At 42.8% G+C, this 15,162-nt stretch overlaps 1 protein-coding gene across 2 annotated transcripts; it reads left to right on the top strand.

Annotated features, from left to right (window-relative positions):
• The first annotated feature begins 5,470 nt into the window (after positions 1-5,470).
• HSPA8 (heat shock 70kDa protein 8) lies at positions 5,471-9,110 on the top strand. 2 transcript variants are annotated; one of them, XM_006833928.1, is made up of 8 exons: positions 5,471-5,680; positions 5,975-6,180; positions 6,385-6,537; positions 6,629-7,184; positions 7,399-7,601; positions 7,820-8,018; positions 8,205-8,437; positions 8,672-9,110. In XM_006833928.1, exons 1-8 carry the CDS (start codon positions 5,476-5,478, stop codon positions 8,855-8,857), a joined length of 1,941 nt encoding a protein of 646 aa, XP_006833991.1. In that variant the 5' UTR covers positions 5,471-5,475; the 3' UTR covers positions 8,858-9,110. The 2 variants fall into 2 exon arrangements, with proteins under 2 accessions (XP_006833991.1, XP_006833992.1); XM_006833929.1 differs by lacking the exon at positions 8,205-8,437 and having other exon boundaries at positions 7,820-7,883; positions 8,763-9,107.
• Positions 9,111-15,162: the final 6,052 nt, after the last annotated feature.

The raw sequence follows: 15,162 nt of genomic DNA, 5'->3' as shown, positions 1-15,162 counted from the left end.
CTCGGGCTGCTAACCTCAAGGTCAGCAGTTCGAAACTACCACCATTCCACGGGAGAAAGATGAGGTGGTCTGCTCCCATAAAGATTTACAGCCTCGGAAACCCTGTGCAGGGTCGCTATGAGTTGGAACCGACTCCACGGTACTTAACAACAACAACTCTACCAGAACTCCTAGTTTCAAAGTAGAACTGCCCTTTGTAAGGTTTTCATTAAGCACAAAGATCACTACTAACTTCAAGTTCAGCAGTTCAAACCCACCAGCTGCTTTCTGCGTCTGTAAAGATTTACAATCTCAGAACCCCTATACAGGAGTCCTGGTGTGTCACTGTAGGATAAGCACTCGACCAGGAGGTCAGTTTGAAACACAGGTTGCATGCAGTTCAAACTCACCAGCTGCTCCTCAGAAACCCTATACAGGGTTACTATGTATCAGAACTGATTTGACAGCACTTAACAACATTAGCTGGAATCCACTCAATGGTAGTGAGTTTGGTTTATGCTTTTGACCTTTTGGAAGCAGATGGCCAGGTCTTTCTTCAGAGGTACCTCTGGGTGGGTCTGAACCAAAAACCTTTCAGTTAGCAGATCAGCGCTTAACCATTTGTGTCACCTAGGGACTCCAGGGCTAAGCCAGGGGCTCTTAATGTTTTATGGATTCGGGATGCTATTGAAAAATATGCTAAAAAAATTTGGTAGTGGTGGTGTTCTGACTCACAGTGACCCTCCATAGGGTTTCTGAGGCTGTAAATCTTTACAGGAGCAGAATGCCTCATCTTTTTCCCATGGAGCAGCTGGTAGTTTCAAACTGCTGACCTTGAGGATAGCAGCCCAACTTGTAACCACTAAGCTACCAGAACTCCTTGTTGTCAAGTATCATCTAGATGCTTCCAACCCATGATGACCCTGTATAGGGTTTCCAAAGAGCAGCCGGTGAGCCTGAATCGCCAACTGTGTGGTTCAAGCTGACTTTGCAGTCCAGTAACATTAATCCACAGAGCCACACCAGGACCGCATCAGAGCTTCTTGTTGTTGTGAAGTGCTGTCGAGTAGATTCCAATCCATAGCAATCCTATATAGGGTTTCTGAGGAGCAGCTGGTGAGCTTGAACCACCAACCTCGCAGTTCAAATGGCTTTGCAGTCTGGCGCACTTATCCACAGCGCCATACCAGGGCTCCACCAGAGCGCCTTGTTGTTGTTGTTGTTAAGTGCCGTCGAGTCGGTTTCGACCCATAGCGACCCTGAATAGGGTTTCCAAGGCTGTAAATCTTTACGGGAGCAGATCGCCTCATCTTTCTCCCGTGGAGCAGCTCTGATATTCAGTCTTTAGAATCTCAGCAGTTAAGAGAAGGGACTGAATGGGCATTAGACCAAACAAAGGATTATGTATTTTATATATCACTTTATTTATCTCTTAAAGAATTCTGAACATACTGCTTTTACAGAAAAGGAAACTGAGGACATTCGCTCAAGGTCACAAAGCTAGTAAATGACTTGGTTTAACTTCAAACAAAGTCCATGCTCTTCCAACTGTATCATTGTTATAAATGGACTAAACAAAAATGAACTTCAATACTAAAGAAGGGACTCCACAGGCAGGTCACACTGTGACAGAATTTAAGGGTTATGTAAGAAGCTAAACAAGTAAATCTTCACTTTAATCTGATTTAACCTTTATATAAATGCTGTTGGAAATAGAAAAACAATGTTTTAAGAGCACACGCTAGTCAGAATCCTTGGGTTTGGTTCTCAGGTTCTATATTCTGATTGTGTGGCTCAGTTTACTCACAGAATGAAGATCATAACAGCTGAGCCTTCTTAAGATTTATGCTGAGAATTCACTAAGGCAAAACACAAAGCATTTCTAACACTGTCATAGCTAAGTGCCACCGAGTTGGTTAAAACTCATTTTGTTTTTGATGTTAAGTGTGGTCAAGTTGGTTCCAACTCATAGCAACCGACCCTATGTAGGGTTTCCAAGGAGCAGCTGGCGAGTTTGAACTGCAGACCTTGCAGTTTGAACCAGCCTTGAGGTCCAGTGCATTAACCCTGTGACCCTATAGAAATAGTGTTTTCAAGGAGCAGCTGGTGGGTTTCAACTGGCAACCTAGCGTTTACTAGTCCAGTGCTTATAGTTACAGTGCCACACCAGCATTTCTAGAACAGTGGTATGAATTCCAAAATGAGTAAGAGTAAAAAGGAATTACACTTATTCCCCAGGCAGAAACCCCAGGCCCTGGATTCCTCAAATTCAGTCTCATACACCCAAGCTTTCATTTTAGATTCTGAATAAATGTGCTGTTTGAACCTGTGTATTTCAATGGATGGCGACAAAACATTCATCATATTCTGAGCTTTAAATATATCAACTATGAATCATTTCATTTAATAAGAGCATAGTTCATTTCCTTGAACACATTTTGAAAGTGACCAGGAACAGAGGTTATCTGTTCCCTTTCTCACTGCTATTGCGTGGGACACCAGAAATGAGGGAGTCCTGGTATGGTGCTGTGGGTTAATGCGCCAGACTGCAAAGCTGTTTTAACTGCAAGGTTGGTGGTTCAAGCTTACCAGCTGCTTCTTGGAAACCCTATAAAGGGTCGCTATGTGTTGGGATCAACTCGATGGCACTTAACAACAACAAAATCCCCATAATCAGCAGTTTAAACCCATCACTTGTTGTTCAGAAACCCTATAACTGGGTCTCTATGAGACAGAATCTACTCAACAGCACTTAACAACAACAAGGTCCCTATATTTGGGGCCTAGTCCCATATTCCACTGGTTTAAAGGTCAAAATGTTGTATGTAGTTCGAAGGTCACAAAGCAGCAAGAAATAGAGTGTAGTTCAGAGATTGCAATTGACAAACAGGCTTCAGGCTCCTGAGTGGGAAAGTAAGATTACACATATCACTATATCAAAGAACACTGATAGGAGCCTACCACACCTTCCTCATTCTGGAGTTGCGGTTAAATGCATTTCTAGAAAGAAATCTACCAGATACTTTAATTAATCAAAAGACCAAAGAATCCAAAGTCCTAAGAGCTTAACCTTGCTGAGTTTCATTTTCTCCTGACACAGGAAAATGAATACTATATACTTCTGTGAATAGTTTTAATGATGACATATTAAAACACACACACACAAAACCCAACACTGTACATATCAAAACATTACATAAAATTGACTTATTGAACCCTGGGGAGAAGATAAGCATATACCTCCATGGGGTCAAGCCAATATTCCCCACAAAAGACAATTAATATGAAAATGTTTCTTCATGCTGTCTCTGTAGATTTTACTGAGCTTTGACAAGGACAAGGTGTCCTCACTCTTCAGACAGCCGTCCCCCCTTCTTCCCACACTGTCTCGGTCTACTACTAAAAGTTGTTAGGATAGTGTTAAAGAAAAAAAGATCTTTTCACCTCTGTGCCTGTTACCTATGGTCTAAAATCGTTTACTACCTTGCCAGTTTAAAAGGACACACTGGAAAGCGTTTAATGTACAGAGAAGCTCTTTGAATGACGAGACCAATGTGCCTGTCACCAAGCACGACACTTTAAAAGTTGTAGACACCATTGTTGTAGGCACCTGCTCAGATTTTTAACGCGTCTTTATACGTTTGTTTTTGGATAGCACTCCAAGTAGTAGAGATACTGCCTCATGTTTCTGACAATAAAAAACGTCCATGAGCCACAACGTAAGGACACAGGGCTACTGCCAACTTAGAATTGCTCACGCTTGGCCCACTCCGACGGAAAAAATCGCTCCCCGATTTTTCTTTCACAAGTAACTGAAACATGCAGAGCTTGGCGAGATGGGGAGCGGCTGATCAAAGAGCTCAATTCAGTTTCCGGGGTCTAGGGGCCAGGGCTCCGACCAGCAGCTTTGGTCCTTTATTTCATCTAGGATGCAGACACAATGGGGCTCTGGGGTTTCGGTGGAGTCAGGCTGTTAGATCGCTGCCGATCTTCAGCCGTCGACCCCCGCGCAGAAGCGGTGTCTGGACCCCACGAAGGTCTGGCGGCTCTGCAACCTCGACCAGGGTGCCCCTGAGCAAGTTACACTAAGCAGCGCCCTAAGGCCGGAACCTACGCTCCAGCCCCACGTGTCAGTCCTAGCCCAAAGCCACGCTATTTACAAAACATGGGTACACAAAACTTGGGGGAAGCTAGAAAGCGGTCTTCAATCCCGGGTGAGGGAAGAGTGAAGATTCGAGTGGGGGAGGGGCGCAACAACCTTCGCGGCCATTTTGTCCTCACTCCACTTCCGTCTTCTCTCACCGGGCTCGCAACGCCCGGACCCCTCCCTTCAGATTCTACGCGGTCCAAGATCTCAGCTAGGGCCGGTTCCATTGGTTGGTTCCAAGTTTGCCCGCCCTGCTTAGTCCGTTTCCTTCCGTCGGTTCCCGCCCGCGTGGAGTGGAGACGCATGCGCAGAAGCGGTCACCCGTCCCCTCCCCCGCTTCCGCCGGGGGTGACTGAGGACTCCCGCGCGCGGGCACTCTAGGGTTCCACCCTCCCTTTCCCCGGGGCTGTTCCGAGAGCGGGGGCAAGAATGAAAGTTCCAGAACGCTGCGGTGACTGCGTCATCGGAAGGCGGGTGGGAAGAGGCGGGAGGGGGCGAGGCCCGATGGGAAGATTCGGCTCGCCATTGGAGCGCCTTTGTATGATTGGACGTCTATTGGCTAACGTATCATGATGGGCAGCCGTTAGGGGCGGGTCCTTCTGGAAGGTTCTGAGGGAGGGTATAAGAGACAGGGTGGCGGGCGGAAACCGGTCTCATTTTGCGCGGCGGCAGCCTTGCGGTCTGCTTTTCTTTTCTCTTCGTCGGGCTCTCCGCTGAGGTAAGGCTTCTGTTCTGAGAACGCTTGGGTAACTGTTTAGGGACCTGCAAGCTGGGAGTAGGCCGAAGGGATTTGCAGCACTTAGAGCGTTTGAATTCCTGTGTTTAGACTTTACAGAGAGGCCGTTTTTTTTCTTTAAATGCAGTTAGGGTGTCGGCGCCCTCCACTGGAAGCGGGGATTACTAGCCGGGTGTGGCGGCGGCGCCCTCGTGCCGGCACACCGTATGGAGGGTCCGGGGAAGGGGATCGGACCCCCGGTTCCCATATTATTAACGCCTGGCGTACCCAATTAGCCCTTGGCGCGAACCCAGCCTGGGGACTTTTTTGTGCAGGAAGGAAAATCGTGGCTTCCCTAAGACGGCGGGGTGGGGAGGGGCCAGGGCGCTTCTCGGCGCAGACCACGTGCTCGCAGCGTCGCGGACGCTCGGCAGATGGTTCCCTGAGCCGCGGGCGTGTGCTGCGGCCGTTGGCACGGCAACCTCAACTGCGGCATGGCTGGTCGGACCCGCGCCACATGGCTACCCAGAGAAACGGGATATGAAGTATTGGAGGTGGAGAGGTGAGACTTAACAGCCTCTGGATTCTGCTTTAAAGCGACGTGCGTGCTTCTTTTTCTTTTTTTACAGCAATCATGTCTAAGGGACCTGCAGTAGGCATTGATCTTGGCACCACCTACTCCTGTGTGGGTGTTTTCCAGCACGGGAAAGTGGAGATCATTGCAAATGATCAAGGCAACCGAACCACCCCAAGCTATGTCGCTTTTACTGACACCGAACGGTTGATCGGTGATGCCGCAAAGAACCAAGTTGCCATGAATCCTACTAACACTGTTTTTGGTGAGTTGGTTTTTTTAATATTTTTTTCCATACTTAAAAAAGCGTCGATTCAAGGGACTTGAGGAATAGCTTACTGGAAAGGTATAGCAACCGTTTCGTTAAGCAGAGGGAGCTTGAAAAGCCAACTTTTAGAGATTGTGCATATGTAAATAAATGTTAACTCAAATTTGAAATCTCAGTTGTATACTTAAAAATTTGCTGTTGGGAATGAGTTTAAAAAATGAATTGTGATATTAAATGTGGGGTAATTTAAACCAACGGTGGAGAGAAACATGGGTGCATTTGTTTTTTAAGATGCCAAACGTTTGATTGGAAGACGGTTTGATGACGCTGTTGTCCAGTCTGATATGAAGCATTGGCCTTTCATGGTGGTGAATGATGCAGGCAGGCCCAAGGTCCAAGTAGAATATAAGGGAGAAACCAAAAGTTTCTATCCAGAAGAAGTATCCTCTATGGTTCTAACAAAGATGAAGGAAATTGCGGAAGCCTACCTTGGAAAGGTGAGTCTGAAATTGTACGATGGTTTACTGGTGGTGTACATACCTTGTGGGTAGGCCTCAGTTAATGGGGATCTTACTGGCAAACTGTATTTCAACAGACACAGGCTGTCAACCCTTGAGTTGCCTACCCAGCATAAGAGATATAACACAGCCTTTAAAAAGTGCATATAACTAATTGGGTTATTTTTCATTTCCTACTGATAGACTGTTACCAATGCAGTTGTCACTGTACCAGCCTATTTTAATGACTCCCAGCGTCAGGCCACCAAAGATGCTGGAACCATTGCTGGCCTCAATGTACTCAGGATCATCAATGAGCCAACTGCTGCTGCTATTGCATATGGCTTAGACAAAAAGGTAGGGATCATTTTGGGATACAAAATTTGAAGTTCAAGTTGATAACCTTGATTTACAAGATAAGATTAACAAATTATTAATCTAATTGCAGGTTGGTGCTGAAAGAAATGTGCTGATCTTTGACTTAGGAGGAGGCACTTTTGATGTGTCAATCCTCACTATTGAAGATGGAATTTTTGAGGTCAAGTCCACAGCTGGAGACACCCACTTAGGTGGAGAAGACTTTGACAACCGAATGGTCAACCATTTTATTGCTGAGTTTAAGCGCAAGCATAAGAAGGACATTAGTGAAAATAAGAGGGCTGTCCGCCGCCTTCGCACTGCTTGTGAGCGTGCAAAACGCACTCTGTCTTCTAGTACCCAGGCCAGTATTGAGATTGATTCTCTGTATGAAGGTATTGACTTCTATACCTCCATTACCCGGGCCCGATTTGAAGAGTTGAATGCTGACCTATTCCGTGGCACCCTGGATCCTGTGGAGAAAGCCCTTAGGGATGCCAAGCTAGACAAGTCACAGATCCATGATATTGTCCTGGTGGGTGGCTCTACTCGTATTCCCAAGATTCAGAAACTACTTCAGGATTTCTTCAATGGCAAAGAATTGAACAAGAGTATCAATCCTGATGAGGCTGTTGCTTATGGTGCAGGTAATTCCTTAATCATTTTAATTCTACCAGTAATTTTAAAAGGCTCGTCTTATTTGCTATGATGATTGATTCCTAAACATTCGTAGTTTCCACCAAAAGCTTGTCTAATGATGGCCCAACTTCCTTGGATGTCTGAGCGATATAGACTTCTTAAAAATTGTAAGGAGTCGTTTATTCCATTATATTAACAGGTAATGATTGATGTCTTTCCTAGCTGTCCAGGCAGCCATCTTATCTGGAGACAAGTCTGAAAATGTTCAAGATTTATTGCTTCTGGATGTCACACCTCTTTCCCTTGGTATTGAAACTGCTGGTGGAGTCATGACTGTACTCATCAAGCGCAATACTACTATTCCTACTAAGCAGACACAGACATTCACAACCTACTCTGACAACCAGCCAGGGGTACTCATTCAGGTATGTTTCTGTAGACTAAATTGGTTTTGGTTTTATAGCAACATTTGTCTCGCTGTGATGATGGATTCCATAACCATTCGTAGTTTCCACCAGAAATCATTAAATGTTGGCTAATTCCTTCCTTGGATGTCTGAGCGACCAATCTTGATTTACTAAATGGATTTAAAACAAGCACAGCATCCCTAGAATTTTACAATAATTTGTTATTCTTCACTAAGGTTTATGAAGGTGAACGTGCCATGACCAAGGATAACAACCTGCTTGGCAAATTTGAACTTACTGGCATACCTCCTGCACCCCGTGGTGTTCCTCAGATTGAGGTCACTTTCGATATTGATGCTAATGGTATCCTCAATGTTTCTGCTGTGGATAAGAGTACTGGAAAAGAGAACAAGATTACCATCACTAATGACAAGGGTAAGTACAGGAAATAGGAATTGGGAAGTCCTTTAAAACAATTACTGCTTGGTAATGGAGAAGAGGGCCTCTGGTCTCCAAAGATACTTAGCCAAGAATTTTGTAGCTGGTGGATTTACAGGTGTAAATACATAGGATATAGATAATTGGTAGCTTTTGTTTAAAAGGTTTTGACTTATTTTATAGGCCGCTTGAGTAAAGAAGACATTGAACGAATGGTTCAGGAAGCTGAGAAGTACAAAGCTGAAGATGAGAAACAGCGGGATAAGGTGTCCTCCAAAAATTCACTTGAATCCTATGCATTTAATATGAAAGCAACTGTTGAAGATGAAAAACTTCAAGGCAAGATCAATGAAGAAGACAAACAGAAGATTCTTGATAAATGCAATGAAATTATCAACTGGCTTGATAAGAATCAGGTATATATTTCAGTGGTTAAATGGGTAGGGTGTGGTAGGGGGGAACCCTAGTATGTGCTTTACATCGGTGAGGTCACAATGATGAATGGTCCAAAACATTCGCGGTTTCCACCAGAATGACTTGTGTTGGCATCCTTCCTTGGATGTCTGAGTGACCCCAGTTTGGCGTACTTAATGTTAACAGCTGTTTGATTTAAGGAACCTTTGGTGAGAAGTTATTTTTTTTCCTTTCAGACTGCAGAGAAAGAAGAATTTGAGCATCAACAGAAAGAGCTGGAGAAAGTTTGCAACCCCATCATTACCAAGTTGTACCAGAGTGCAGGAGGCATGCCTGGAGGAATGCCTGGGGGCTTCCCTGGTGGTGGAGCTCCTCCATCTGGTGGTGCCTCTTCTGGGCCCACCATTGAGGAGGTTGATTAAACCAGTGTCTAAGCATAGGTACCTTAGCATTGTTCCACAGTAAAACATTGAAGGACCCAAATTTGTAGCACATTCAATAGCAGTTTTAAAAAGTAGAACTGCTATACTAAATTTCTGGGCATTCTCAATACTTGAATATCAAATCAAGTTAAGAGCATAGGGAAAGAAAGTAACATTGCACTTTATTAGCACTGTATTGTAAGTGGAAAATGCAATGTCTTAAATAAAGTTGTATTTAAAATTGGCAGCACAACTGTCTCTTGCTTTAAAAGGGCTATTGGACTTGATTTCTGTAATTGGAATTTTTCTATTTTCAGTTTCATAAAACACTTCCCAAAAGATAAGCATTTGGGTTGTCAGAAAATGCCCTGGGAAAGGATAGGGGTGGACTGGCCTCAAACTAATTGGGAATCCTGCTTTTAATAGGTGTGCTGTTGGCCTTGTTGCATTGCCCAACTGCCAATACCCACTGCTGATCAGAGACCCTGCTATGGCATATGGGAAAGCACTGGGCAGGTAACCCTACAATACACTGTAGAGTCCTGGTGTGCTGCTATAGGCTAATGTGCTGGACTGCAAAGTCCTAAGCATGTATTTCAAGCTCACCAGCTGCTCCTTACAAACTAGGGTCAACTTTCTTGGAACACATCTGGTAGTTTTGAACTGCTGACCCTGAGGATTAGCATTTCACTACAAATGAACTCTGGTAGCATAGTGGTTATGAATCAGGCTGTGAACCACAAAATCAGCAGTTCAAAATTACCAGCTGCTCACGCAGGAGAAAGAAATGAGGCTTTCTGCTCCTGCATAAAGATAAGATTTTACAGCCTTGGAAATCCTGGTTCAGGGTTGCTATGGGAACTGACTCCATGGCACATGACACAATTTAGTTAACAATGCTCCTTAACTAAATAGGTGATGTTAAATTGTTGGCCTCTGCCCTCTGCTGGTAAGTCCCCCCACACTACCAAACTGTACCCCAAGTTTTTTACCTTTATGAAACTGTTCAGATCCAAGTAGGTTTATCCAATTAGGTTTATAAATCAAAATATTGCCCAGTAACTAGTATTAGCCTGTGGATTTGGTGATCAAAACCAGATTTAATATAAAGCAGTTAAGCAGAAATGTCTCAAATGTGGTATCTTAAAAGGGTCCCATATTCTTTTTTACCACCTTTGTGTGATACTGACCTGGGCTCTTAGGGTTTTACCATATGTGTACTAAGCTGGAGAGAGCAAACAACTGTTGAAACTAGGATTCCTAAGGAGCAGCTGGTTAAGTTAGAATCACCAACCTTGTTATGTGCTGTAGGACAGCTGGTAGTTCCAAACTGATTAGCAATTAGTGCAGTGCTTATCCTAGTGTTATACCAGGAAAAGTACATGGATACCTTACCATTCATTGTTCTACAGTACTATCTTTAGTTCCATCTTTGAAATAAACAATTTTGCTTAAAATTAGATGTGATAATGAGTGGAGCACAGCATAATCAACCCATAGGAAGGACTAGTAAATGCTACATGTTGGTACAGGCTCAGCCACTGTTGTATAGGGTTTCCTAGAAGCAGCTGGTGAGCTTGAACCAGTTCTAGCTAGCGTATTAACCGATTTTGATGTATACAATGAGATTTCAAGGGATAGATTCTATAGGAAAAATGTTTATAATTTTGGTTCTTGCTGTAGGCTAAGTGCTAATTGAAGAACCCTTGCCCTTCACCCCCACCAAAAGGAAATCCCAAGTGCTGTCAAATTCAATCATAAAGGACAACTGCCCCAGGCTTCCAAAGTGTTTATAAAGGCAGTCTGCCAAATCTCTGGTGGGTTTGTACAGCTGACCTGTTAACCTAGACACTAAACCATTGCCAAGACTCCTTATAAAATGCAAGATGGTATTTACTGTGGCAGTAGTCCTGGAAGGAAGTGACTTCCTTCTCTTAACCTTAGAAGGGTTGTGCTTTTCATACATCTAGTGCAAGTTTTAAAAGGATGCCAAAAGCAGCATGGCATGTATTGGAAGGATGCTGTGGCCTAGGTGGTCTCTTCTCAAAATGTTCTATAGGGACCACTTGATTGGGAGTGGGAGGTAACCCCCATATTTATAAGCACATCTTGTTCCTGCATTTACAGGACTGCTACTATAGAAATTCTCATTTTATGTCAACTGCCAAGGGAGGAAGATTGTAAAGCTGCAGCACTGGAATTCCAGTAGTATCACTACAATGTTCAGGTACTTAAAAAACCTAGTGGCAATACATGTAAAAAAGCATTTGCTTAAAAACAGTATTTGTAGAATACCCACCCGCATTGTTCTGTGCCCTGTGCTGCTTTCCTTCGGAAAAGTGTTTAGGATTTTATCAAGGTGACAGTGATGAACATGGGAAAGGAGTTTTAGTTTATGTGAAAGTATGTACAGGCATACCTCACTTTGTGTTGTCTACAAATTGGAAGGCTACTCTTGAGCAAGTATTGGTTCACACCCACCACTCGTTCCTTGGAAACTACACAGGGTTGCTATGTAGTTTGTCCTGGAATCTTTTCTGAATCAGCAACCTTGTGTAGGGTTCCAAGGAGCTGAACACCCCCAACCTGGCAGTCCCTTCAGTACCACAAAAAATTTACTCTTACTGTGGTCTGCAAACAAACGGGCAGTTCACAAGTTAGGCCAGTACTGGTGTAAAGACATCTTTCTCCACTAGATGGTGGTAGCGATTTATAAACCTGAGGGTGGTTGGGCGACAAATACAGGGAAGTCAAGTCTGAAATTTCCATGTGGCAGACTGAACTGCAAGGTCAGCGGTTCAAGCTCACCAGCTGCTCCTCGGAAACCCTATATAGGGTTGCTATGGGTCGGAATCTACTCAATGGCACTTAACACCACTCCATGCGAAGTATTCCTAGATGAGCGAGTACCCTCACTGGTGTGTGAGTAAAAGTCTAAAGGTACTTGGGGCTATGAAGACCTTTCAAATAGTTGATGGAAAAATGCCATTATCTTTCCGATCCTATTTATCCAAAAACTAAGTCCACTCTAAAATTTAATGTGCTTGACTTAAGGTTGCTTTGAACCACAAGGGCGGCAGGTCAGACTCACCAGCTGCTCCTTGGAAATCCTATATACAAGGTTGCTATGAGCTGGCACAGACTGGACAGCACTTGACAACAAAAATCAGAGCTTTGGCATTTTTCCAGGGCTTCAAACCAGTCGGATTGCTGTCATGAACAAGGGCTCATACGAATTGTATAACAACTAAATTTGTTATACATGCTATGAAAGCTTCAAAAAGTTTGTAGGAAAATTCCGTCATTTTTAAATTACATTTTTCTATGAACATTTTGAAGTCATCTAGTATTTTATGGGAGTAGGAAACAGCTGAGATCTGCTGAAAGATGGCAGCTGACTATGCCACTTTGAAGGTGTATTGTTCTCCAGAGTTCTGCAATATTCCCTTCTCTCAAATCTGAAACTTTCAGGAGGAATGAATGACTGGCAGGACTCGAGCAACACATTGAAAGCAATGTGATTGGCAGCAATCTTTGAGCATACAGCTTTTTTTTTTTAATTCCTGCTTGGATCAAAATAAACTGGACAGCATATTTGGGTGCAATGCAATGCATATACGACCTTTGTTTACAACGGCAACTACCCAACTGTTTCAAATTGGTTCAAAGCCTTGGACTAAACCAAATCCATTGCTGTCAAGTCAGTTCTGACTCATGATGACCCCAAGTGTTTATTTTTTTTTTTGTTTTTTTAAATTGTGGATTGAGTGTAGGTTTATAGAGCATACCATTTTTACATTCAACAAATCATACACTTCGTTTCATCTTGATTGCAGTCTCCTCAGTGTAACCTCACTTATCCCACTTTCACTCTGTGTGTTTTGTTTCTATTTCTCCTGTCTCTACCCTTCTGCATCTTGTCTTTAGGTAAATGCTGCCTTTTTGATTTTGAATGATTGAGCATTCTATGGTGTTCGTACTTCACTAGCATCTCCATGTTTACTTGTCGTTGATTGAATATTGAGCCATGACAGTTCTGTTTCAGAACTGAAGAGTGCCAAAGGCCATTGTCTCAGGGTTCCACCAGTCCCTACCAGTAGTCCCGTTCTTTTTTTATGATTTTGAGTTTTATTTTACATTTTCTCCCACTCTATCCAGGGCCATCTAATGTGATCCTTTGATAACAATTGGTAGTGGTAGTCAGGAACCATCTAGTTCTGATCTCATAGAGATGGATCTTTAAGGATGATCAGTCCCTTGGACTAATTGTTTCCAAGCATCTTCAATTTTCATCACTCTTCTTTCCTCCACACTGGGAGAGACCAATACTTGAAACTTAAATGGCCACTCATGAGCTTTTAAGATCCCAGCACCATGTAGAACACTTATTGCCAACTGACCATGGTGTTCCCAAGACTATGGTCCTGATCCCCCGGGTCCAGCAAAACGTTTGCTCAAGATGCTTGGGAATGTCTAAGAAGTTGCTACCTGCTCCACCACCAACTGCTTGACTGTTTGTCATACTGTACTGGCTTGCATGTTACTGTGATGCTGGAAGCTGTGCTATTGGTATTTTAAATGCCTGCTGGGTGGCCTATGGTGGACAGATTGCAGCAGAGCTTCCAAACTAAGACTAGGAAGGAGAGTCAGACTGCTTCTGAATGGTTTGCCACTGTGAACCTTATGAATAGCAATGGAATATTGTCAGATGTAGTGCCAGAATATTATCAGCTACAGTGCCAGAAGATGAGCCCTTCAGGTTGGAAGGTACTCGATATACAACTGAGGAACAGCTGCCTCCTCAAAGTAGAGTTGACCCATGATGACATGAATGGAGTAAAATTTTTGAGACTACATTTGCTAGACCACAAATCAAATCAGGAAAAACAATAGCAAACATCCATAAATACTCAGAACAGGGAATGTATGAAGTATGAATCTAGGAAAATTAGAAATTGTAAAAAATGAAATGGAGCACATAAAGATCTATATCCTAAGCATTCTTGAGATGAAAAGGACTGACAATCATGTGGTTTACTCTGCAAGGAATGAGACATTCAAGAGGAATAGCATAGTATTCATCATCAACAAGAACATTTCAAGATGTATCTTGAAGTACAATGCTGTCTGTGATAGGTTAATATCCATATGCCTATAAGGAAGACCAATTAATACCACTATTATTCAGATTTATGCACCAATCACTGAAGTCAGTGATAGTAAAATTGAAGAATTCTACCAACTTCTTCGGTCTGAAATTGATCAAGCATGCAATCAAGATGTACTGATAATTACTGGTGATTGGAATGCAAAGGTTGGAAACAGGAAGGGTCAGTAAGAAGTTCGAAGATAATAGTCTTGGTGCTAGAAATGATGCTAGAGATCACATGATAGAATTTTGGAAGATCAAAAACTTTTAAAAACACCTTTTAAAAACAAAAGACCTCATCAGATGGATTACCCAGGAATCAAATTAACTACATCTGTGGGAAGAGGCAGAAGAAAAGCTCAAAATCATTAGACAAAATATGGCCAGGGGCCGACTGTGGAACAGACCATCGATTGATCATATGCAAATTCAAATTCAGGTTGAAGAACAAATTTGATGCATTAGACATTAATGACATTAAGATCATCATACAGAAAGAAAGCAAAATGTCATTAAAAAGACAGGAAAGAAAGAAAAGACCAAAATGGATACCAGAAGAGACTCAGAAACTTGCTCTCCAGCATAGAGAGGCTAAAGGGAATGGAAGAAATGAGGAAGTCAAAGAGCTGGACAGAAAAACTTTAAGGGCAGCTCAAGAAAACAAAAGTCAAATAAATATAATGAAATGCACAAAGACCTGGAGTAAGAAAACCTGAAAGAGAAGAATATGCTCAACATTTCTCAAGCTGAAATAACTGAAGAAAAAATTCAAGCCCTACTTGAAATATTGAAGGACTCTATGAATAAAATATTGAATGATGTAGAAAATGTCAAAAGAATATGGATAGTATACACAGAGTAACTAGCAGAAAGTCAATGTTCAACCATTTCAAGAGGTAGCATATAATCAAGAACCAAAGATACTGAAGGAAGAATTCCAAGCTGTACTGAGCTGAAGGTATACAAATGGAAATCTTTCAACAAACTGATGCAGCAAGGGAGGCACTCATTCATCTATGCCAAGAAATCTGGAACACAGCTACCTGGCCAACTGATTAGAAGAGATCCACATCTGTGCCCATTCCAAAGAGAGGTGACCCAACAGAATGCAGAAATCACCAAACAATATCACATGCAAGTAAAATTTGTTTCTGTT

The sequence above is a fragment of the Chrysochloris asiatica genome, unplaced genomic scaffold (assembly GCF_000296735.1).
Source record: "Chrysochloris asiatica unplaced genomic scaffold, ChrAsi1.0 scaffold00008, whole genome shotgun sequence".
Lineage (NCBI taxonomy): Eukaryota > Metazoa > Chordata > Mammalia > Afrosoricida > Chrysochloridae > Chrysochloris > Chrysochloris asiatica.
The sequence above is the reverse complement of the archived record's forward strand: the minus strand, read 5'-3'. Positions and strand labels throughout refer to the sequence as shown.

Coding starts and splice junctions, on each gene's coding strand:
- HSPA8 (XM_006833928.1), top strand. CDS start 5,476: ATGTCTAAGGGACCTGCAGTAGGCATTGATCTTGGCACCACCTACTCC. Junction 7,602..7,819: donor AGCCAGGGGTACTCATTCAG/GTATGTTTCTGT, acceptor TTCTTCACTAAG/GTTTATGAAGGTGAACGTGC. Junction 8,019..8,204: donor TACCATCACTAATGACAAGG/GTAAGTACAGGA, acceptor CTTATTTTATAG/GCCGCTTGAGTAAAGAAGAC.